General features: G+C 39.8%; 1 protein-coding gene across 1 annotated transcript; it reads right to left on the bottom strand.

Annotated features, from left to right (window-relative positions):
• Positions 1-5848: 5848 nt before the first annotated feature.
• On the bottom strand, positions 5849-10383 carry MGP (matrix Gla protein). Its single transcript, XM_016192582.2, has 4 exons — positions 10244-10383; positions 8878-8910; positions 6887-6962; positions 5849-6226 (listed from the first exon to the last, which is right to left on the bottom strand). Exons 1-4 carry the CDS (start codon positions 10302-10304, stop codon positions 6085-6087), a joined length of 312 nt encoding a protein of 103 aa, XP_016048068.1. The 5' UTR covers positions 10305-10383; the 3' UTR covers positions 5849-6084.
• Positions 10384-26210: the final 15827 nt, after the last annotated feature.

Raw genomic sequence — 26210 nt, forward strand, 5'->3', positions numbered from 1 at the left:
CCTGCTGCTCTAGCTTCTGATGTCAGTAGCAATGGAGACTCACAGTTACATTTGTTGAGTCTTATTGGAGTCTTCTCCCTTCAGCTGTCTTTTTGTTGGTGAAACAGACTGGAGGTGGTGTCTCAACTGGTAAATTGCCAGGCTGTTACCACCTACTCAGTCTCTCCCTAGGCTCTTCTCTGTCCATGAGTCACATAATACATGCAATAATATTTGCACTCACTGGTGATTTGGTGTGTTCCTGAAGTCATTCTAGTTCTGTTTTGTTGCAGTCCCCAGTGTTCCCCTTTGGTATTTCTAATTGATCTGGGAGAGGAGAGGAGAGAAACACAGCTGCTGCTACTCCTTAGCCCTGCCTCCAGAAGTCCCAATTTCATGCATTTTGTATTTGAGGTCCTGGGCTTAATCACTGAGATAAACACAGGCATATGCGTGTTGATGCATTCACATGTACACACACACAGACAGAGAGAGAGAAGGCTGCTGTTTAAGAATAATCAATTTGGATATATGGATGTAAAATAGGACTATGTGCACACTTGCTTTATTGAAAAGATAAAGAGATAAAAATAGTGCTTGAATAGATGATGACTGATATTATTGATATATAAATATGTGTTCCACTATATTTTAATATGGATAAATTTATGACTGCATGAAAATATTATGCATGGATTTCAAACCCTGTTGAGCACAAAAGCTAAGAACATGAATTTTCCTTGAACTAAAACAAACTTTCCTGTCCTTGTCTTCTGAAACTCCATGATTCATCAGTGTAAGTATGAAAGAGAGGACGAGTGGAGTAAGTCATAAAGAATGGAAGACTGTAGTGGGCAAGTTTCCAGTGATATCAATTACATTTGGCCTGAAAGTCAAAATTGAAATTTAAAGTCTTGAAATGTGACTTCAAGATATAAGAAGGAATTCTCAAGAGGAATGGTGTTGCTTTTTTTTTTTGCCATTTACAGCATAGCATATCCCAACTATTGTAGCAGTGCAATAGAAAACAGGAATAGAAATATCTAATGTTTATTTCACATGTATCTATTCTTATCATTATCTTTTTCCCTGCACTTTACATATGTTCATTTATTTAATGACTACAACAGTTCTAAGGTGGTTATAGGAATTCTTTTATTTTGAAGATCAAGAAACTGAGGTCTGGTGAAACTAAATTCCCCTCAAATCACACACTTATTTTTTAAAAAATATTTTTATGATTACTATTTATTTATTAGATTGAGACAGGTAGAAGTCAAGAAGTGAGATAGAGGGGAAAAGAGAAAGGGAGACAACTGTGGCTTTGCTTCAGAGCTTGTGAAGCTTTCCCCTGGAGGTGGGGATCAGGGGCTTGAACCTAGTTCCCTGCACACTGCAATGTATGTGCATAACTAGGTGCACCACCATCTGGCCCCCAAATCACACACCCTTCCCATCCCCCCACTAGGGTTAATACTTCGGTGGCCAGCCTCCTTCCCTCCCTTCCTTCTTTCTTTCCTTCCAAATATTTTGTTTGATAGGACAGAGAGAAATTGGGAAGGATGGAGAGGAAGAGGGAGAAGACAGAAACCAGTAGACTTGGCTTCACCACTACTGAAGTGTCCCCACTGCAGGTGTTGAGTGGGATTGGGAGGGTGGCATTGAACCTGGGTCTTTGTTCATGGTAATCTGTGTGCTCAACTGGCTGTGCCACCATCCGGCTCCCCTCACACACATTTCTAAGTAGGGGAACTGGGAATCATAACTTCAAAGTCATTATTCTCAACCACTATGCTAACTTGCTAAATTAATTTTATGGAGTGGGAGCAGAGTATTCTGCCCATGTTTAAACACTATTTGGCTCTTAAGCTGTACAACTCTGTGAAAGGCCTTACCAAGATGATGAAAGCTGAAGAAAATGAAAGCTATAACTATTGCCTCATGTGTCATAACTGAAAAATTAGAGAATTAAAATAAATAATCGAGAAGATAAAATTTTCATTGAGGTAGAAAATACATTAAAAAGAGCATTATTGGGGGGGCTGGGCAGTAGCACAGCAGGTTAAATGCACATGGTGCAAAACATAAGGACGAGTGTAAGGATTCTGGTTTGAGCCCCCTGCTTCCCACCTGAAGGGGGGTCACTTCTCAGGCAGTGAAGCAGGTCTGCAGGTGTCTATCTTTCTCTCCCCGTCTCTGTCTTCCCCCTCCTCTCTTGATTTCTTTCTGTCCTATCCAGCTACAATGACAGCAATAACAACAATAAACAGCAAAGACAACAAAAGGAAACAGTGGCCTCCAGGAGCAGTGGATTCGTAATGCAGGCTCTGAGCCCCAGCAATAACCCTGGAAGCAAACAAACAAACAAACAAACAAAAAACATTATCAGATTGGAAAGTGGGAGTTTGGTGCAAAAATATGTACAGTTTATGCATAAACCTTTTTAAAATGGCTTTCAGTGATTAAATGTTTTTTTCAGTCAGCACAAATGAGTTTTTTAATAGCATAGAAACTTAGCCTAGTAAAAACCATTTATTTAGTTGCTAAGCTCTCAAATAGCTTTGTGTGAAATGAAGTGGTTGACTTAGGTTATTGCTGAACTTCTTTCCATGTTTCTTGTTCTTGGGAAACAGAGAAAGATGTTCAGCAGTAGCCTAAGTCAACCTCTCAGGTGGTTATGGACAGTGGTCCTACATATAGCTTATGATAAAGGTAAGGGAAATAATGCATGGTAGAGTGAGCATTTTAACTATTAGAAAATTCCACTAAATATTTCAGCTGGTTCTCTGGATGGACTCTGCAACTGGGATGATCATTCAGAGGAGAACTGCCTTATATAATGACTTTTTCAATTATTCTTTTCTGTTCTTTTTCTCCTTTCTTTCATTTTTTGCCATTTAGATTAATTGACACTGATGCTTAATAGATGAGAAATAAAGGAGGTGACTCCTATTACTGTGTCTGCTTATCTCCTTGATAATTTTAGGTCCTGGGCTAGAAAATAGAGACAGGCAGAACCTTATGGTCTAAATTTGAGGAGATGGAACTTGGAGTTCAGAGAATTGACTGGGGAGGGGGAGAAGGAGAGACACCGACTCAAGTTCTTAGCTGAAGCCATGAGAATCCAATATTCTTGGTGGTTAGGGGATGTGTCTGAGTGACACATCCCTGCATCTACTACAATGTCTTCAGAAAGCTCCCTCTTTTTATTTTTTAATGTTGTTTTTTGCTTATTATTATTGTTATTTGTCTCCAGTCGCTGGGGCTCGCTACTGGAACTACAAAGCCACCACTTCTGATAGCTTTTTTTTTTTTTTTTTTCTTATTCGATAGGACAAAGGGAAATTGAAAGGGGCAGGGGAAATAGAGGGAGAGAAAGACGCCTGCAGACCTGCTTCACTGCTCTTTAAGTTTCCCTGCTACAGATGTGGAGCAGGGGCTCAAACCCAGGTCTTAGTGCATTTCCTTGCACTTAGTATTATGTGCACTTAACCTGGTGCACACCTCTGCCTGACCCTGGAAGATCCCTGTCTGAGTCTCAAATTTGTCATCTAAACATTATATTAACACAGTGATAATTTAAGTTACACAACACTTATTATTAGAAGGATCTAATGGCTGTAGAATTGGGCGAAGCACTCCTTTTTTATTTAGCTTCCCCCTTTTACCAATGAGCACAACCAGGTACCAAGAAAAAACAAAATACAACTACCTATTTGACCTCAAAGAACTTATCCTTACGTTCAATAAGTATAAAAATAAAAAACAGGGAGTCGGGAGGTAGCGCAGCGGGTTAAGCGCACATGGTATGAAGCACAAAGACCGGCTTAAGGATCCCGGTTACAGCCCTTGGCTCCCCACCTGCATAGGAGTCACTTCACAGGTGGTGAAGCAGGTCTGCAGGTGTCTATCTTTCTCTCCCCCTCTCTGTCTTCCCCTCCTCTCTCCATTTCTCTCTGTCCTAAGCAACAGCGACGACATCAATAACAACAATAACAATAACTACAACAACAATTAAAAAACAACAAGGGCAACAAAAGGGAAAATAAATAAATAAAAATATGAAAAAGTCATCAAAATATGGGTAAAATATCAATGTACTTGGGTATTTACATTCATTCCTGAGGGATTATATATACTTCCTTGAGTAATGTGATGAGAGATGGGTGAATTAATTAATTGCCTCCAGGGTTATCGCTGGGGCTCAGTTTTATTGGATAGGATAGAGAAACTGAGAGGGGAGGGGAAAGTAGAGAAGGGGAGAGAAGGACACCTGCAGACCTCCTTCACTGCTTGTGAAGCCAGATGGGGAGCTGGGGGCTCAAACCTAGATCCTTACGCTGGTCCTTGTGTTTTGCACTATGTGTGCTTAACCCAGTGTGCCACCACCTGACCCCTGTGTGAATTTAATCCTTACAAATTTCTTAAACTACTTAAATTTTGAAGGAGTAACAAATAATTTACTAAAGCAATCTAAGCAGTGAGTCTAAGAGATGGAGTGAGTGCAAAAAGATGGGTAGGAGTTAGTTCTTTTTTTTAATTTTAAAGAATTTATTTATTTATTCATGAGAAAGATAGGCGGAGAGGGAGAAAGAACCAGATATCACTCTGGTACATGTGTTGCCGGGGATTGAACTCTGGGCCTCATGGTTAAGAATCCACTACTTTATCTAGAGTGCAACCTCCTGGACCACAGAACGAGTTCTCATGGCAGAGAACAAGGTCTGAAAAAGAATGGACACATCTGGAGCATTGTCTCTAGCCTCTGAGCATGGAGACTGTACAGGCTCAATTATTTATTTATTTATTTATTTTTATCTGCAAACCAGGGCTAAACAGCTCAAGAATTTTCTGGCTTTGGAATCCAACAGCTCTGTCATATAAAAATCTTTGGTGATTTTGAGACTAATAAAAGTTTTTTTGTTTTTTTTTTTGCCTCCAGGGTTATTGCTGGAGCTCAATGCCAGCACTACAAATCCACTGCCCCTGGAGGCCACCACCACCACCCCCCACCACTTTATTGGATAGGACAGAGAGAAACTGAGAGAGGATGGAGGAAGTAGCGAGGGGGGAGAGAAAGATAAATACCTGCAGACCTGTTTCACCACTTGTAAAGTGATCCCCCTGCAGGTGGGGAGGCAGGGGCTCTAACTGGGATCCTTAAGCGGGCCCTTGCCCTTCCTACTATGTGCACTTAACCTGGTGTGCTAGTGTCCAGCCTCCACAATGAAAGTTTCTTGACTCAAGTAAGAGTTGAAGCTGTTGTGTTTTAGGAAATGATAACATTCAGATGAGGGTGATAAACCAGGCTGTAGTCTGGCATCCACGTGAAGGAATTTTGGAACCATTTAAAGTTTAGGGGCAGGAATTGATTAATTTTCTATGTTTTTTGGGAAAATCACACTAAGCAGTAATTTCCAGTATCCAAGATGGAAAAATTCTGGAAAAATTTTGCCTGCATGAGTGTCATTTTGGTCTACTCTTTCTTTGTAATCAACATTGGAACATGATTTTTCCTCCTGTTGTTGCCTTTGTTGTTTTATTGTTGTTGTGGTTATTATTATTGTTGTTATTGATATCGTTGGATAGGACAGAGAGAAATGGGAAACAGAGGGGAAGACAGAGGGGGAGAAAGACACCTGCAGACCTGTCACTGCTTGTGAAGCAACGCCCCCTGCACGTGGGGATCCAGGGGCTGGAACCAGGATGCTTGTGCCAGTCCTTGCACTTCGCACCATGTGTACTTAACCCACTGCGCTACTGCCTGACCCCCTGGAACATGATTTTAAAAATCTTTTCTTCTCAGTTTGGTGGGTTATGATTTATATATCTCTGTTTTGTTTTCCCAGAGAAACCAGACTCACAAAAATTAAAGTATTCAATTGGAAGTTTATTATGTAATCATCACACATCTTTGCTCTCCTTTGACGTTTGCTTACATGGGACTCCTGACTAAATCTGGGGTCCTAATCTGAGGATGCAGCCAGAGGAGAACTTTTAAGCAACAAGCAATCCGTACATGTCTATGTGGTTCAGTAATGCTACTGCAAGGGAATACAAAACCAGGCTCCAGGCTCTGGAAAGAAAAGAGGCTTTTCTCAATCTTCATTTGGCCCCTCGGCGCTTCCGGAAGTAGCGATTGTAGGCAGCATTGTACCCATAAACCATGGCATAGCGTTCACAAAGTTTGAAGTCATCACAGGCCTCCCGGTTGATCTCATAAGTGGGCTTGTTGCGTTCTCGGATCCTGAAAAGTAGGGAGGAGAGAAAAAAATTGAGAAGCATAAAAATATGGAAAAAACAAGAGAAAGGAAAAGAGAAAATGTTGCAGATAGATCCCTCTACCCCCCCCCCCCATTATGAGATAGTTGAAGAATAGGAAGGGAAGGTGAAATGAGTAAAAATTTTCTAATAAAAACAAATTTTCTTCCTGAACCACTCCCCTTACTATGTGAGTCTTTCACAAAATAGCCTTCTAAAAACTTGTTTCCTGTGCATATATATATTTGCATATATATATGTATATTTAATTATTTGATTTGGAAAGGCAGTTAGCAATACTACATAATGGGCTGAGAGATTGGCCATCTATTTGGTTATGCCTTACCAATGCCAGAAGCAAGGGTTGAGGCTCCTGTACCACAGAGGAGCACCCAGGCACCAGGGCAAACTCCATCGACAGTGGAGTAGTGCTGGTGGTCACTCTCCCACCCTGTCTCTCTCTATCTGTCCTTATTTCTCTATCTAAAACAAATGAAATTGCCTGAAGGGCTGTGATACTGCCAAAAATTTAAAAGAAAGAAAGAGAAATTATATATAAAATGGAAAACCTGTTTCTCTCTTTTTGCAGATATGGATTAGTATACTGGAGAAGTATACCTCCCTCCCACTGAGTAGTCTTACACACCTCTCTTGGGTTTTGGCTCTCCATCTCTGCTGAGGGGATATAAAGGTGTTAGCATTTCTTCTGTTAATGAAGGGACCTTAAAACAGAAAATAAATAATAGTCATTTTAGGGAAACAAAATATTTTCATGAATATTCCCTAACACAGATACATTTGAAAGCTCATTAATTAATATTTAGAAAAATGCAAAAAATCAGAGCAGATAAAGCAGATTTCATGAATGGCTTGATCAAAAGAATAACCCATAGGGGGGAGGGCAGTGGTGCACTGGGTTAAGCACACACAGTATGAAGTACAAGGATCCATGCAGGGATCCCATATCGAGCTCCTGGCTTAACCACCTGCAGGGAGATCACCTCACAGGCAGTGCAGCAGGTCTGCAGGTGTCTGTCTTTTGCTCCCTCTCTATATCTTCTCTCCTCTCTCAATTTCTTTCTGTTCTATCCAATAAAATGCTGACCAGACTTCCCTGGACAGACAGCCCCACCAATATGTCCTGGAACTCCGCTTCCCTAGAGCCCCACCCTACTAGAGAAAGAGAGTGGCAGGCTGGGAGTATGGATCGACCTGTCAATGCCCATGTTCAGTGAGGAATCAATTACAGAAGCCAGACCTTCCACTTTCTGCATCCCACAATGACCTTGGGTCCATACTCCCAGAGGGTTAAAGAATAGGAAAGCTATCAAGGGAGGGGATGGGATATGGAGTTCTGGTGGTGGGAACTGTGTAGAGTTGTACCCCTCTTATCCTATGATTTTGTCAATGTTTCCTTTTTTATAAATAAATAAAAATATATAAAAATATATACATGCCTGAAGGCCCAGTGTCCCAGGTTCAACCCCTAGCACCACCAGAGTTGATTAATGCTTTGATAAAATAAATAAATAAATAAATGAAAAAGAAAAAAGAAAAGAAAAATGGCCACCAGGAGCAATGAATTCATAGTGCCAGCACCAAGCCTCAGAGATAGCCCTGGAGGCAAAAAACAAAAACAAAAAAAGAATACCCATATACGTGTTTTGTCACATAGGACACAGCAATTTTTGTCTTTTTTTCTCCTTTGCCCAATCACTTTGCCTTTCTCAATTTTGTTAATCCCACTCTTGTGTTTTTAATTTGTTTGGAGAGAAGTTCTATGTCTGAGAAATTTTAAAACACGATTTTAGATCACCTGTAACTGAACAATTTAAGCATTATAAAAATAATAAACATTCCTACCTGCAGGGAGTCACTTCACAAGTGGTGAAGCAGGTCTGCAGGTGTCTATCTTTCTCTCCCCACCCCCCGTCTTCTCCTCCTCTCTTGATTTCTCTCTGTCCTATCCAACAACAACAGCTATGACAACAATAACAACTACAACAAGGGCAACAAAATAGGAAAAATGGCCTCCAGGAGCAGTGGATTCATAACGCTGGCACCAAGCCCCAGCAAAAACCCTGGAGACAAAATAATAATAATAATAACAACAACAACAGTACACATAAAATGAGGATGATATGATGTTTTCTTTCATATTCAGACTTTATCCAGATAGTCAATAACATCCAACATAATGCTGACGCCTGTGTGTTTCCTGTGGACTGAGCCTATAATTCTCTGTGCTGACATTTGCTACTACATTTACATGGTTGGTGTACTGACAACTTAAAAATGCCCAAGAGATTTTATAATTTCTAACTATGTTAAGAATCTTTTAATGTCATATTACACTGCTTAAGTTTAAAGCAGTGTTTAGTCAATGATTCTTCTAGTCACTGAATCTTTAAATTTTCTTTAGTTTTCTATAAGAGTCTCGCTCTTTTTCTTCCCTGATAAATGTATTACCATGTTGTCTGCTTATAAGTAGGGAGGACCGCTGTTCTGGGTGTTTACTAAAATGAAGTCGTATCATTGTTGGCAAGAGACAAACAAACAAAAAACCCAAACAAAACAGAATAGGAAGGGATTCTGGAGTACATGAGATTTAAATAATGAAGTCATATATTCACTTACTAATTTCATAGGACTCCATGCTTTCATGAGACTCTAGAATTAAAAAAAAAAGATTCATTTTATGGTTATTTTTTACACTCTGCAGTGGTTTAAATATAAGTAAGGAGGAGAATAAAGAGGAAGATATGAGTCATATGTGTATGTTTATTCATATTTCAGACGTTTAGGACTGATAAGTAGTTTCTCTAGTTCTGTCCATGCTGGATGATCTCTACACTTTATTGTTAAATTTACTTTTTATAATTGTTTCTTTAGTTGCATTCATGATAACATTATGTACATTTTGATGTGTGCCTCTACACTTTAATTTTTCTGGTGTTGATGGACTTATTGGTCACAACCTTGGTTTAAATTTCTGAGGTGCTATAAGGTCTTCAAGCTAGTTGAAGTAAGAAACACAGGAACTTGTCAGAGAGCAGATTCAAGAAAGGAACAGAAGGATCTAGAAAACAGCCAGGTTTCTCCAGGCAGCCTGGGCAAATGCTCAGTTGAGCTTTACTTACCAAGACCAGTTCCTAAGAGGTTCTGAAAGCCTCTTAAGAACCTGTGTTAAATTGGCAGCCACAGAAACCACTAACTCTAGTTAGCAACTCCCACTGGGCTCACCGCCAGTTCAGAGAAAGAAGTGAGATGGGTGTCTAAGTAAGAGTTTTCTTCTTTCTGACACTACACTGGCAGTAGCAGGTACATTTGGCAATAAGAGGCAAGTAAGTATAAGTGAATTTTCTTGGAAGTTAAAAGAGGAAGCTAAGAAACCAAATCCTCTGATGCAGAAAACTTGTGAATAGCTTCAAGAGCAAAAAGCAAAATGTCTGAGGTTGCTATAATTTAAATTTAAGAATAGTAATAATGTCAGAATAATGGAAACTTAAGGCTGAATGATATAAAATAATTCTGAATTTTTTCATTAGCGTTGAACAGATATATACTTAACAACATGTAGAAACCAGGAAAATTTTATTTTTTGACAATTGAAATTAGAAGATCCATTTTTTCAGCTTCTTTGATGTAAGACTTAATTTTTAAACAATTTACTGAACATATGTAGTAAGTTCGTAAAATTGTCCTGTTCCTAAAGAGAGCTAAACTTACTGCTTCATGGAAAAACTGATTTTTTTTAAAGATAAGCAATTCTGTCAATATCCTCAACTATTTGTCCCTGGAGTCTAAATAAACATTCTTAAAAATGAGAACTCAAGAACTGGGAATTTAATATAACCCCAACTTGATGGAACAGATCAAAGTTAAATTGACGATATTGTAAGATTATAGTGGAGAAAAGGGGAGTAAGGGAGAAATCGAAGTAAACTGAAATAGGAGCCAAAAAGAAAAAGTCAGAGTAACGGAGAGAAGAGAGAGTTCTCACCATAACACAAAGCTGCCATGGCCAAGGCAGCCAGGATGGAGAGAAGGAGCAGGCTCTTCATGGTTGTGCCTCAGTCTCGTGGGTAGGTCTCAGCAGTAGGAAGAGAGGCTCCTACAGGGTGTAAGTGAGAAACTGTGGAGTTTTTATAAGAACTGGAGCAGCTGAAAGGGGCGGGACAAGTAGGAGGGGGCTGGTTGGCACTGTACTAGCACTGGGACTTTTCCCAAATATTCATTCCTTCCAGATATTATCTACTTTGGGTGGACCCAGCTATGCTACAGCAGGATGTTGCTCTGGTACAGAAGTTGTGGTCACTTTAGGTTTGGGCCAGACCTGGAGAAGGGAGTTGCCACAAACATGTATTTATCTTTCTGATTTCTTCTCAGATCTCCTCTCCTGGCCTTCACTGCCAGCATTTCAGGTTTGGTCCATATACAGAGCAATAGTGTCCCGCTTGCCTCTCTGATGGATGGGTGAGAATTTCTGGGAAAGAAATGACTTCACTTCCTATGCTGGTTCAGTAAGGTTGAACTATCAACCCTGGATCAATCAGGCCTTCATCTGGTGGTAGTCATCTTTTCCATTTTTCCCACTGTCCCACAGGGTAAAGATAATATCCAGTGACAATATGAGTTTCTTTCTTTCTTTCTCTTTCTTTTCATTCTTCCTTCTTTATTTTTTTAAAAGAAGTACCTTTATTTATTTGATAAAGATAGCCAGATATTGAGAGGGGAGGGGAGAGATAGAGAGGAAGAGAGACAGACTCCTGCAGACCGGCTTCACCACTCATGAAGCTTTATCCCTGCAGGTGGGGCCCAGGGGATTGAACCTGGGTCATACTTATGCATTACAACATGTGTGCTCAACCAGGTGGGCCACCACCCAGCCCCCTTTCTTCCTTCATTCTCGATAGGACAGAAATAAATTGAGAGGGACGAGGGGAGAGAGAGAGATAAAAAGACACCTGCAGCACTGCTTCACCACTCATGAAGATTTTTCTGAAGGCATTGTCATGATAACGAACTAATTCACTATGCTTTTAGTGAGTAGCAGAATTCTAGAGACAAGAATGGCACATCTCTAGGGACTAGGTAACAGCTACTTACTATTTACTCTGCTCCTTACCTGACATGTATACTCAGTTTTCACAAATACACTACAGACTCCACACCCTCAGTATCAAGCATGTGTTTGGTTTTTTTTTTATTTAAGAAAGGAGACATTAACAAAATCATAGGATGGGGTGTACAATTCCACACAATTCCCACCACCCAATCTCCATATCCCATCCCCTCCCCTGATAGCTTTCCTATTCTCTATCCCTCTGGGAGCATGGACCCAGGGTCGTTGTAGGTTGCAGAAGGTGGAAGGTCTGGCTTCTGTAATTGCTTCTCCGCTGAACATGGGTGTTGACTGGTCGATCCACACTCCCAGTCTGCCTCTCTCTTTCCCTAGTAGGGTGAGTCTCTGGGGAAGTGGAGCTCCAGGACACATTGGTGGGGTCTTCAGTCCAGGGAAGCCTGGCCAGCATCCTGATGACATCTGGAACCTGGTGGCTGAAAAGAGAGTTAACATACAAAGCCAAACAAACTGTTGAAGAATCATGGACCCAAAGGTTGGAATAGTGGAGATGAAGTATTGGGGGGTACTCACTGCAAACTCTAGTGTATTACTGCTTTCAGGTATATATTTTGCCCTAGTTTATGGATACATGTAAACATATGCTCTATCTCCTGGAACCTGGTGTATATCTCGGTTGTGGGACTTTGTTATGAAGTGAACCACCTGGGATGGAATTAGAGAATACTATGAAAGGAAAGGTCTCACCCATGTAATGAAGCTGAAGGGTTGTCATTCCACACCTGAAGTCTCTGGATGCAGTTTGAGCTGAAGCATGTTGAGGTGGCACTCGTGTTGATTAGGTTGCGATTGGCGGATGCAATATTATTTGATAAGAATTGGGAGAAGGATGTGGGAAAATGGGCCCTACCCTAGGGTCCCAGGACTGGGGGAAGTTTAGGCTCTATAGTGGAAATGGGAGGTTCCTGCTGTCTTAGGTTTCAAGAAGACAATGGATAGTTACTGTTATCATTACATTATTTGGTAATTGGGTTAACTTTGAAAAGTCCCTTTGTTAGACATACAATCAGTTTTTCCCCCTCTCATATTAATTAACTAGTGATTTATATGACTACAATTTAATAGGAGTGTACATAAAGACCATTCCCACCACCAAAAGATTGTGTCCCATCCCACTCACCCCCCAAACTCCCCCGTCAGCCCAGGAAGCTGCATGTCCACCCTCTTCCCTCACCACAGGGTTTTTACTTTGGTGCTCTACTTTCAATTTAGTCAGATCCTGCTTTTAGTTTCCCTTTCTGATCTTCTTTCTCAACTTCTGTAGATGAATGGGATCATCCCATACTCATCTTTATCTCTCTGACTTAGCTCACTTAACGTAATTCCTTCTAGCTCTGACCAAGATGGGTCAGAGAAGTTGAGTTCATTATTCTTAGTAGCTGCATAGTATCCCATTGTGTATATATACACCACACCTTTCTCAGCCACTCATCTGTTGTTGGGCACCTGGATTGCTTCCAGGTTTTAGCTATTATGAATTGTGCTGCTATGAATATAGGAGTACACACATCTTTTTGGTTGGGTGTTATGGAGTCCTTGGGGTATATCCCCAGGAGAGGAATTACTGGGTCATATGGAAGGTCCATGTCTAGCCTTGTGAGAGTTCTCCAGACTGCTCTCCACAGAGGCTGTACCAATATACGTTCCCACCAGCAGTGCAAAAGGGTTTCTCTCTCCCCACAGGCTCTCCAGCATTTGTTACTGCTTTTTGATGTATGCCATTCTTACAGGAATGAAGTGGTATCTCAATGTTGTCTTTATTTGCATTTCTCTGAAAATCAGCGACCTGGAGCAGTTTTTCATATATTTCTTAGCCTTTTGGATCTCCTCTGGAGTGAATGTTTTGTTCATATCCTCTGCCCATTTATGGATGAGGTCATTTGCTTTTTTGTTGCTAAGTTTGCTGAGCTCTTTGTATATTTTGGTGATTAGTCTCTTGTCTGATGTATGGCATGTGAAGATCTTCTCCCATTCTATGAGGGGTCTCTTTGTTTGTGTGATAGTTTCTTTGGCTGTGCAGAAGCTTTTCAATTTGATATAGTTCCACTTGTTTGTTTCTGCTTTAGTCTTCCTTGCAATTGGGTTTGTTTCATCAAAGATGTCCTTGAGGTTTAGGTGGGAAAGTGTTTTACCAATGTTTTCCTCTAAGTATTTGATTGTTTCTGGTCTAACATCCAGGTCTTTAATCCATTTGGAGTTGATTTTTGTTTCTGGTGAGATAAAGTGGTTCAGTTTCATTTTTCTGCATGTTTCAACCCAGTTTTCCCAGCACCATTTATTGAAGAGAGCCTCCTTCTTCCATTTAATACTTTGGGTCCCCTTATCAAAGATTAGATGTCCATAGGTGTGGGGGTTTAGCTCTGGGGTTTCAATTCTGTTCCACTGGTCTGTGTGCCTATTTTTTGTTCCAGTAGTAGAGTGTTTTGATTATGATGGCTTTATAATATAGTTTGAGGTCTGGGAGTGTGATGCCTGCATTTATGTTTCTTTTCCTCAAGATAGTTTTGGCAATTCTAGGTGTTTTCTGGTTCCAGATAAATGATTGTAGTTTTTGTTCTATTCTCTTAAAGAAGTTTGGTGGAACTTTGGTGGGTATTGCATTAAATTTGTATATGGCTCTGGGGAGAATATTCATTTTGATGATATTTATTCTTCAGATCCATGAGCATGGGATGTCTTTCCATTTCTTGGTATCGGTTTTTATTTCCTTGAATAGTGACTCATAGTTTTCAGTATACAAGTCTTTCACTTCTTTGGTCAGCTTTACTCCTAGGTATTTTTTTGATTTTGCTGCAAGAGTGAATGGGAGTGATTTCTGGATGTCTTCTTCTTCAGATTTAGTGTTTGCATAAAGAAATGCCACTGATTTTTGTACATTGATTTTGTAGCCTGACACCTTGCTATAGTGCCTAATAACTTCCAGTAGTTTTCTGCTGGATTCTTTAGGATTTTCTATGTATACTATCATATCATCTGCAAATAGTGAGAGCTTGACTTCTTCCTTTCCAATCTGTATTCCTTTGATTTCTTTCTCTTGCCTGATTGCTATGGCAAGAACTTCCGATACTATGTTGAAGAGTAATGGTGACAATGGACAGCCCTGTCTAGTCCCCGATCTGAGGGGAAACGCTTTCAGCTTCTGTCCATTGAGTATGATGTTGGCTGTAGGTTTGCTATATATGGACTCCACTATCTTGAGGAATTTCCCATCTATTCCCATTTTTTGTAGGGTTTTGAGCATGAATGGGTGTTGGATTTTGTCAAAGGCTTTCTCTGCATCTATTGAGATAATCATGTGGTTTTTGGCTTTGCTTTTATTGATGTGATGAATGACATTGATTGACTTACATATGTTGAACCAACCTTGCATTCCTGGGATAAATCCCACTTGGTTGTGATGAACAATCTTTTTGATATGCTATTGTATCCGGTTGGCCAAGATCTTGTTTAATATTTTGGCATCTATGTTCATCAGAGATATTGGTCTGTAGTTTTACTTTTTTGTTGTATCCCTATCTGCTTTTGGTATCAGGGTGGTTGTTGGCTTCATAGAAGGTGGGAGTGTTCCTGTTTCTTCGATCTTATGGAAAAGCTTTAGAAGTATGGATATTGACTGTTTCCTGAAGGTTTTGTAGAATTTGTTTGTGAAGCCATCTGGTCCAGGACTTTTGTTGTTGGGGAGATTCTTAATAACAGTTTTGATTTCTTTGTCTGTGATTGATGCATTTAGTTATGTAGTTCTTCTTGGTTCAGTTTTGGAAGGGCATATGCTTCTAGGAATTGTTCCATTTTTTCCAGATTCTCTAGCTTGGTGGCGTATAGTTCTTTATAGAAGTTTTCCATGATTTTCTGGATTTCTGTGGTGTCAGTTGTGATATCTCCTCTATCATTTACAATTCTATTAATTTGAATCTTCTCCCTTTTTTGTTTAGTGAGTCTGGCTAGGGGTTTGTCAATTTTGTTTAATCTTTCAAAGAACCATCATTTGGCTTTATTGATCTTCTGTATGGTTCTCTTATTTTCGATGTTTTTATTTCTACTCTAATTTTAGTGATTTCTGTCCTTCTGGTTGCTTTAGGTGGTTTAGTTTTTATGGGAGGAGGATTTCAGTTTCTATTCTGTGTTTCAGTTGACTTAGTACTTAAGGACTTGAACTAACTCATGAAACAGGGGCTTTATATTGGAAAGGGCCAAGATTGATACATCTGAGAAAAAAAAAGGAAAAAATGGAGGTGAAAAAAGTGGACAGGGAGAAATGAAATGTGCATTGTAGTTCTGGCTATTGGCAGGGGGAAAGTTCTAGGTAGAAGGTGAGTTATATAGAGAGAAACTCTTGGGTGGGGAGGTGATGCAGCTGGTTGAGCGCACATATTACGGTGTACAAGGACCCAGGTTTGGACCCCCAGTCCCCACCTGCAGTGGGAAAGCTTTGCAAGTGGTGAAGCAGGGCTGCAGGTGTCTCTCTGTCCCTCTCCCTCTCGATTTCTGACTGTCTCTATCCAGTAAATAAAGATAATAAAAAATTTTAAAAAAGAGAAGAGAGAGAAAGAAGCTGAGGCAATTATAGGACGTTAGCCATTAAAAATGAGACATGGAGGAGGGTGCGGGTGGTGACATACCAGGTTAAGGCATATAATACAAAGTATAAAGGACCTGCACAAGGATCCAGGTTTGAACCCCTGGCTCCCCACCCGCAGGGTAGTCACTTCAGAAGTGGTGAAGCAGGCCTGCAGATCTATCTTTCTCTCTCCTTCTCTATCCTCCCACCTCAGTTTCTCTCTGTCCTATCCAAAACATTGAAAACTGGCAATAGGATCAGTGGATTTGTAGTGTAGGCACCGGTGCGAGCCCTAACAATAACCCTGGAGGCAAAAAAAAAAGAAAAAAGAAAAAAGAAAAAAATGAAATATGGGTAGAGATCAGTAAAACTATCAATAGGATTGTTTGAGATTTTGAAATCCTGTGTTAGAATTTGAGGAAACACTGGAATTGTTAATTTTCCCTATTAGTTGTATTTAAGTTGGGATCATTTGCAAAGATTAGAACACATGCATTTCCAATTTATGTTTGATTCAGTTAATTATGAAAGACATTTATGCAGATATTTTCTCCTAAGTAAAGAGGTGCATTCTGTACTGGAGAAACTATTTGAAGAAATTCCTAGCAGTATCAATAATTATATGAAATCATGATATAATTGTTGTTGTTTTTTTTTATATTATACAGAATTCTCATGTGAGATCGACAATGTAGTCTAACCAACACAATTAAAGCCAGAAAATCTCTCTCTCTCAATAAAGAGGGGTCAGAGAAGCTAGGGCAGGCAGAGTGGGGACTACAGCACTAGTCTTTCACAACTTACTTCATTGTGTTGGGGGCTAGACTTGAACCTAGGTCACACATATAGCAGGGCAACACACTATTCATATGAGCTATTTTACTGGCCCAATTAGCACTTTCTCTTAAAAATTGCATTTGGCACAAATTTTCCCTAAAGAAATCCAATGGATGTGCTTCATGATTAGGCTGACCTTTATTATGGCCATTCAGGAGTGTCTCTGTTTTTACAACATTGTGAAGAGCTCTGCTGACAAGCTCAGATAAACCTGAATGCAGGGAAACTACAGAGGAGAGAAGATTGGAATTGCCAGGAATTAATCTGGGGAGAAGCTTCTCCAGAAAAGTATTTTTGCTGGATGGTATGCCAAAAACACTTATCCCTTTTCTATAGTATTTCTGTAACTAAAATATCAATATAACAGTATGAATATTGATATATTTCCCTACAAAGTCTTCTTCCTTCTCTCTGTCCTTGCTTATCCTTTCTCTAACTTTCAGATGTCTAGGCGTTTTGTCTCTTTGAGGAATTTTCCTGGCTATAGCTGGATTTGTTTTCTTCTTTTTGCTGTTCCATGAAATTCAGCTTTATTTATAGAATGTTGGTTTTATGAGTTCATATTATTATTTTACTGGCAGCTCTAAAGTTCTTACTCTTGCCAACAAAGAAAAAGAGGCAAAGGAGAGAAGAGTTAGGAAGCAGCAACCCTGAAAATAAAAACAGAAATAACTTTCTAGGACATCAAAAGGCAGTGAAACAAAAGATCAAAATCCAGCTAACTTCATGGGTTAGTGTTGACCTCTTAGTTCTGTTCTTTCAAGGTAGCCCCTTGAATGGAAACAACGTCTCAGATTTCTTAATTGGCATAGTTTTCCTAACAGTGAATCCTTCAGTCTCAATCTCAATTTGTTTTAGCTGAACTGAATGAAAGTAGATGTTCATAAAACTCAAGTGTGAGAAAAGTATCTTGGAAAATCATGAGTAGAAACTTTTGGGAAAGGGTGGAAAAACCTACATATTAAATAAACTGAGCTCCTGCTTATAAATAGCTATAATTTCCCTTTTCTATTAATATAATTTCTGTTTACCTCTGTCTTACTATTAAATGCTTCCATTTTAAACAAGAAGATAGCAAACAAAAATTATTACAATTATCCACATAATATTATCAGATACTTTGTACTTGCTATGTACTATGATAATATGTATTTTTACTTTTTACTTTTTTAATTTATTTATCATTGGATAGAGACAGGGAGAGGGGAGGGGGAGATAGAGAAACAGATAGACACCTGCAGCCCTGATTCACCACTCATGAAGCTTTCCCCCTACATATGGGGATGAGGGGCTTGAATCTGGGTCCTTGTGCACTGTAATGTATATGCTTAGCCAGGTGTGGCACCGCTTGGCCCTATATTTTTTGTTTTCTGTGTTATTTATGTCTCAGAATAATCTCACAGATTCAATATAAGTGCTTGTATTATATATGGGGGCATTCATGCTAAAAGGTTATAAAATTTATCTAAGACTATACAGAAACCAAATGGCAAAGGCCTAAGTCGAGAGAGGAATGGAAAGAGAGAGGGGGAGAAAGACACCTGCAGACCTGCTTCACCGCTTGTGAAGCAACCCCCCTGCAGGTGGGGAGCTGAGGGCTCGAACTGGGATCCTTATGCTGGTCCTTGTGCTTTGCACCATGTGTGCTTAACCCGCTGCACTATTGCCCAACTCTCAGTAATGTTATTCTAACCACTGATGGAATTATGCAGTATTCTCCTAGGTTTTACATCTGTGATTATGTCTTCAGAGATCAATGATTCCCTAATTTCACTGCTAAAGTAAAATTACTATTAAAAATTCCCACATACTTAGAATGATCTTTTCTTCAATATCTTTTAAAACTGAATAATAGAAAAATCAAGATCTATAATTTTCCATTTATTTCCAGATAGTTTAATAACTTATAAAATCATCAAGATGATGAATAAGTCTCATTCCTCTATCCAGTACTTTGCACACTAAAATCTCAAACAAGCTCCAACTCAAATATGTTGCTTTCCAAAGCCTTTCAGCTTACTTCAGGAATCACCAAATCTCGTCCCAGTCCATGAACACTCATGTTTTCTGACTGTCATCTGACACCTACTCTGGTTGGTATATTTGTAGACAGGCTCCTCAATGTCTACAAATTCTAGTTACTTAGATCTCAAGTAAAAATGGAAAGCTAGGCCCAATTTAAAACATTCGCCTTCAACTCTAAGAAAAATAGTAAAGAATCTTGTCTCCCATTTGGACTGGGGATGAAGCTAGGACAGGCTGGCATTATACTCAATATATTCTTAAGGCTTCTTGGTGAGGGGTGAAGTTTAAGTCTAGGAAAATTTTCTCATGGTAATTTGGCTTTAGCTAGATAGGAAACCACCCCCACTCCCTGAGGCCCTGTCTTTTTTTTTTTTTTTTCCCTCCAGGGTTATTGCTGGATGGTGCCTGCACCATGAATCCACCGCTCCTGGAGGCCATTCCCCCCCCCCCCCTTTTTGTTGCCCTTGTGGTAGCCTTGTTGTGGTTATTATTATTGCCATTGTTGATGTTGTTCGTTGTTGGATAGGACAGAGAGAAATGGAGAGAGGAGGGGAAGACAGGGAGGGGGAGAGAAAGACACCTGCAGACCTACTTCAATGCCCGTGAAGCGACTTCTCTGCAGGTGGGGAGCCGGGGGCTCCAACCGGGTCCTTATGCGGGTCCCTGAGCTTTGAGCCACATGCGCTTAACCCACTGTGCCACTGCCCAACCCCCCCTCCCCTTCGCCCCTCGTCTTTGTTTTTAAGTTTATTCTACTTTTACAATTTTGCTGAACTTTAGCCTCCTATTTTTTTAAAGTCTTCCAACTCATTAACATAAAATACTTCTTTATATCTATCTGTTTACACACACACACACAAGAATGGTAGCTTGCATGAGCCCAAAGGCCCTAAACTTAATAAGTCAGTTATAAAAAGATAAATACTGAATGATCTCATAAATAATATAAAAGTGTAAAAGTTGGGGGTCGGGCAGTAGTGCAGCAGGTTAAGTGCACATGACACAAAGTGCAAGGACCGGCACAAGGATTCCAGCTCGAGCCCCACTTGCAGGGTGGTCACTTCACAATCGGTGAAGCAGGTCTGCAGGTGTCTATCTTTCTCTCCCCCTCTCTGTCTTCTCCTCTCTCAATTTCTCTCTATCCTATCCAACAACAATGACAGCAATAACAATAATGATAACAACAGCAAAGATAAGCAACAAAATGGGAAAAAATAGTCTCCAGGAGCCGTGTATTTGTAGTGCAGGCACTGAGCCCCGACTATAACCCTGGAGGTAAAATAAATAAGTAAATAAGTAAATAATAAATAAAATAAAAAATAATAAAAATGTAAAAGCCACAGAAGTAGAGTAAGACAGTGATTACTGGACAGAGGGTTGGAGAATGAGGTCAAGGGTACAAATGCTTTATTATGAGATAAAGAATTTGCAAATACTGAATGGTGACTTACAGCTAATAATACTGTGTTTTATATTTGAAATTTGTCAAGAAAATTAATCTTTTTTTTTCTTTTTGCCATTTGGACTTGGTGCCTGCAGAACTCCACTATTCCTGGTAATCATTTTTCTCTCTCACTTTCCTTTTTTTTTTTATATAGAGGGTGAGACATAGAGAGGGAAACAGAGAAGAGACAACTAATGAAAAGACATCTGGGGAGAGACAACTACAGCATTGCTCCACTGCTCATACAGAACCCTGTTGGTGGGACCAGGGATTTGAACATATTCTCACACATGGTCATGTTTGTACTCTATCAGGTGAACCACCACCCAGCCCCAATCCTTTTTTTAAATTTTTATTTTTGAGGGGGATAATGTTTTACAGTGTAATCATTGACATGTGCTTACAATTTCATTACATAATAGGCCTCCAGCGTTTGCTTTTTTTTTTTTTTTTCCCCCTATCAACTCTCCCTTTCCCCAGAGTTCTTTACTTTGGTGTAATATACCATGTCTAGTTCGTGTTTCACTTTGTGCTCTCCCTCCTTATCTCTACTTTATTAAGTCTTGCTAAGAAGTGAGATCATTTGGTATTCATCTTTATTTTTTTTGGCTTATCTCATTCAACACGATGTCCTCAAGTTTCATTCAAGAGGAGGCAAAGGAAACAACCTTATCATTTGTAACAGTTGAGTAGTATTCCATTGTGTATATATCACAGTTTTTTTTTTTTTAAACTACTCACCTGATGTTGGTTGGCATCTGGGTTGCTTTCAGGCTCTTGAAATTCCAAACTGTGCTTCTATGAACATAGGTATACACAGATCTCTTCTGATAGGTGTTTTGTCTCCTTTGGGTAAACTCCAGGAGATGAATTGCTGGGTTGTAAGATAGGTCCATTCCTAGCATCCCAGTAAGTCTCCAAATTGCTTTCCACAATGGATGGACCATCTGCACTCCCACCAGAAGTGAAGAAGTGTCCCTTTTTCTCCATATCCTCTCCAACATTTGTTGCTTCTGTCCTTTCTGCTGTATGACATTCTCATAGGTATAAAATGGTATCTCAGTGTTGTCTTTATTTATATTTCTCTGATGACCAGTGACTTTGAGTACCTTCTCATATCTCTGTAGGCCCTCTAGATCTCTTCTGCAGTGAAATGTCTTTCCATGTCCTGGTCCCATTTTTTAATGGGTTTGCTTGTTTTTTTGGTAGTTTACTGTGTTCTTTATGTATTTTGGATATTAGTCCTTTGTCTGATGTGTGTTATGTAAGATCTTTTTCCATGCTGTTGAGTATCACTTTGGGTAATGGTACCCTTTGCTGTGAAGAAGCTTTTTAGTTTGATGTAGTCCCATTGGTTTATTTTAGCTTTCAATTTCTTTGCTGTTGGATTTAAATCTTTGAAGATCTTTTGAAGTATAAGTTACAAAGTGTCCTGCCAATGTTTTCTTCTATGTATTTTATAGTTTCTTGCCTAATTTCCATGTCCTTGATCCAACTGGAGTTGACTTTTGTGCATGGTGATAAGTGATGGTTCCATTTTATCTGCTTGCAGTTTCAATCCAGTTTTTCTAACATCATTTGTTGAAGAGACTCTTCTTTCACCACTTAATGGTTTGGGCCCCCTGTAAAAAATTAAGCTCCAGCCCCAATCTTAAGTGTTCTTATCACACCAAAAATAGAGTAATTTATATGAGGTGGCAACTGCTATTAATTTTATCATGGTAATTCTTTCACAATGAAAATGTAAATTAAGCCAACACACTGCACATCTTAAACATGCACAATTAAAAATTTCCATATATATAATTTCTTCCCCTCCAAGGTTTTCGCTGGGGCTCGGTGCTTGCAATTATGAATCCACTGGTCCTGTGGCCATTTTTTTCTTTTGATTTTTTTTGGCTAGGACAGAGAGAAATTGAGAGGGATGGGGAAGATAGAGAGAGAGAGAAAGGCAAACATCTGCGGATCTGCTTCACTGCTTGTGAAGCAACCCCCCTCTGCAGGTGGGGAGTCAGGGGCTCAAACCGGAATCCTTGCACGGGTCCTTGCGCTTCATACTATGTATGCTTAACTCAGGGTGCCACACCCAGCCCCCAGTTTCTTCAGTTATAGCTCATGAAATGAGAAAAAAGGAAATCCGATATCTGAATTCTGACTCTGGCATATAGTCCTTGTGTGACGTTTGACAAGTTATTTAGATTCTTGAGCATCACATTTCTCAGTGACACAACTAGGGATTATGAAATCTGACTCATACCATGTTGGATGGTTTAAGTAAGACCATAAGTGTAGAGTTCCATGATTCATAGTTGGCATGTGATGTTATTTAGTACACACACACACACAACATTATGGTTTAACTCTGTTTAATGTTACTTACGTTTGCCCTCAGTGGTCAAGGATAGGCTGATGAGGATGACCAAAGCAGAGGAGAAAACTGCAAAAAGTGAATCATACATGCCTCATCCAATGGAAACTGTAAGAGCTCAGTTTAGTACCCTCTCCTCCTTTTCCCCCCTCCTCTCTTTCCCTCTCCCTCTCTCTCTCTCTCTAGTTATTGCCATCATGGTTATCACCGGGGATTAGTGTCTGCATAATGAATCCACTGCTCTCAGTAGCTATTATTTCTCATTCTTCTCCTCCTCCCCTTCTCCTCCTCCTGCGCATCCTCCCCCTCCTTCTTCACTTTATTTTTATTTTATTTGTTAGGACAAAGAGATAGTGAGAGAGGCAATAGAGAAGGAGAGAGAAAGTGAGACACCTGTAACACTTGCTTCACTATTTGTGAAGCTTCCTCCTTGTGGTGAGAAATGAGGGTTTGAGCCCAAATCCTTACACATAATAACATGTGTGCTCAACCAGCCTGCCCCCTTAATTTCTTATACAGCCGTGCAATGCCTGAACAAATAAATTTCCTTTTAAATACGAATTGGAATAGATTTTACAATTTTGTGCTTCTAGACTATTTCACCTTTCAAATAGATAAACAAGGTAGAGAAGTTATTTTACAACCCAATGTTTAGGAACACTGTGTTCTTGTACAATTTTTTAAGTGGTGCTTCCAAGGCTGATTGGTGTTTGGATGTCCAGCCCTGAGGCTGCAGAACACTACTATGAAGATGCCTGGCAAAAACACCATTCAGATCACTGCCTCTTAGTAGACCTTGCCTGCTGTTATTTATAAATAAATAAAATAATTTAATGCATTTGAGTTGGAGAATGCTTTGAAATCTCTGGGGGGGAAAGTGTTCTTTTCATTCAGCGTTTTGTTAATGTGAAATATTTGGATGAAACATTCCCTTGAACTTTTGGAAAACTGTAGTGATTATCAGAGTAAAAGGGTGGGAGGGACACTGGAACTTTGGGGGTAGGGATGGTGAGTTTAGAACACACACACGTATGAAATTGTACCCTTGAAGTACTACAGTGTTGCAAAGTAATGCTAAAATCAATAACTACAATTCTTATTAAAATATAAAACTGTCCCAGGAAGAGTAAAATGAACATTATTCCCTAGCTTATATCCTCAAGCCCAATAACAGCACACACACACACACACACACACACACACACACACACACACACACACACACACACAGGAAAAAAGAGAGAGAGAGAGAGAGAGAAGAAAAGGTAGGGAGGAAGAAAGGAAAGAGGTAAAAAAATAAAAGGGGAGTTGAACGGTAGCACAGCGGGTTAAGCACAGGTGGTGCAAAGCACAAGGACCAGCATAAAGATCCCAGTTCGAGCCCCTGGCTCCCCACCTGTAGGGGCGTCGCTTCACAACCGATGAAGCAGGTCTGCAGGTGTCTATCTTTCTCTCCCTCTCTCTGTCTTCCCCTCCTCTCTCCATTTCTCTCTGTCCTATCTAATAAAGACAATATCAGTAACACAAAAAATAATAACTACAACAACAATAAAAAAAAAGGGCAACAAAAGGGGGAGGAAGACCTGGAAGACATCTGAAACTACAAATTTTCTTCTTTGTTTTTCTTGTCACGTCATCACAAACCCTGCAAATAAGATGGAGTTTAGAAAATGAACGTTAAGAGAACACACAGACTAATATTTGGGGGAGAACATGGAGAAAAATGTCCTTGCTGATCAGGCAAAAGCAATGAACAAACTGCAAAGTAAATTGTTTCCACATCTGGTTTGTCCCTGATAGAATTGTGATGGAGATTAACTCAGTGAGGGGGCTGTGTGGTGGTGCATGTATCACCGTGCTCAAGGATCCAAGTTCAAGCCCCTACTCCCCACCTGCAGGGAGGGCACTTCATGAGTGGTAAAGCAGATCAGCAGGTGTCTGTCTTTTTCTTTCTTTTTTTTAAAATTTTTTATTTAAGAAAGGATTAATGAACAAAACATAAGGTAGGAGGGGTACAACTCCACACAATTCCCACCACCCAATCTCCATAACCCACCCCCTCCCCTGATAGCCTTCCCATTCTCTATCCCTCTGGGAGCATGGACCCAGGGTCGTTGAGGGTTGCAGAAGGTAGAAGGTCTGGCTTCTGTAATTGCTTCCCTGCTGAACATGGGCGTTGACTGGTCGGTCCATACTCCCAGTCTGCCTCTCTCTTTCCCTAGTAAGGTGTGTCTCTGGGGAAGCTGAGCTCCAGGACACATTGGTGCGGTCTTCAATCCAGGGAAGCCTGGCCAGCATCCTGGTGGCATCTGGAACCTGGTGATTGAAAAGAGAGTTAACATACGAAGCCAAACAATTTGTTGAGCAATCATGGATCCCAAGCTTGGAATAGTGGAGAGGAAGTGTTAGGGAGGTACTCACTGCAAACTCTAGTGTACTTCTGCTTTCAGGTATATATTTTGCAGTAGTTTATGGATACGTGTGAACATAAGCTCTCTCTCACAGAAACTGGTGTATATCTAGGTTATGGGACTTTGTTAGAAAGTGAACTACCTGAGATGAAATTAGAGTGTACTATAAAAGGAAAGGTCTCACCCGAGTAATGAAGCTGAAGGGTTGTCATTCCACACGTGAAGTCTCTGGACACAGTCTGAGGTGAAGCATGTTGAGGTGGCAATCGTTGCGTTGGTGTCTGTCTTTTTCTTTCCCTCTCTATAAACCCTTCCCTTTCAATTTCTGTCTGTCCTGTCAAGTAAAAATTAAATGGAAAGGAAAACAAATGGAAAAAATAGCCTCCAGGAACTGTGGACTCGTAGTGCTGGCACTGAGCCCCAGTGATAACCCTGGTGGCAATAAAAAAATAATAGTTAAATTATAAAGAAAATAACTCAACTTATATTGGTTTGACCCAAGGAAATTTAATTCCACAGTGTTCACTGATGTCTGTTTAAGCAGTTCTGTAAGTAGTATTTGTCTGAATCTTGATTGGCCTCACCTAACTCTGATTTTTCCAGTTTATCACTGGCTAGATTTCCCATCTTTCTCACAAATGTTCAATAGGTTACTTGTCCCAATACTTTTCTGGATTAATTTTTTTCTTAGATAATTCTTTCTCAATATGGAATTTTGCAGGTAACTTATTTTGGTGAAGAAAGAGGAATAATCTATTGGAGTTTCTGTCTTTTAGGAGAAACCTGAATGGGAGGCAGACTGCACTCAAAAGACAGGGAAGATAATTTGAAGGGACCAATATTTAATATGACTTTGTTTTTGAGAGAGCAGTAAAAATAAAGAACAGATAAAATGGACACAGGCTGGGGTATGGAATTATTTCCTCACTGAAGCATGTGTGTTGAAAATTGCTATGTAAATTGTTGATGCAGACATCTAAGAAGATAATATAAGTGCCTGCAGTGTGTACTAGTTGCTTATTATATGTTCCCTTCCTTCTACTCCCAATCATTTTTCCAATTCTTTTTAAAAATTTTGTTATTTATTTATTTTCCTTTTTGTTGCCCTTGTTTTTTTATCATTGTTGTGGTTATTATTATTGTTGTTATTGATGTCATTGCTGATGGATAGGACAGAGAGAAAT

The sequence above is a fragment of the Erinaceus europaeus genome, chromosome 7 (genome assembly GCF_950295315.1).
Source record: "Erinaceus europaeus chromosome 7, mEriEur2.1, whole genome shotgun sequence".
Taxonomy (NCBI): domain Eukaryota; kingdom Metazoa; phylum Chordata; class Mammalia; order Eulipotyphla; family Erinaceidae; genus Erinaceus; species Erinaceus europaeus.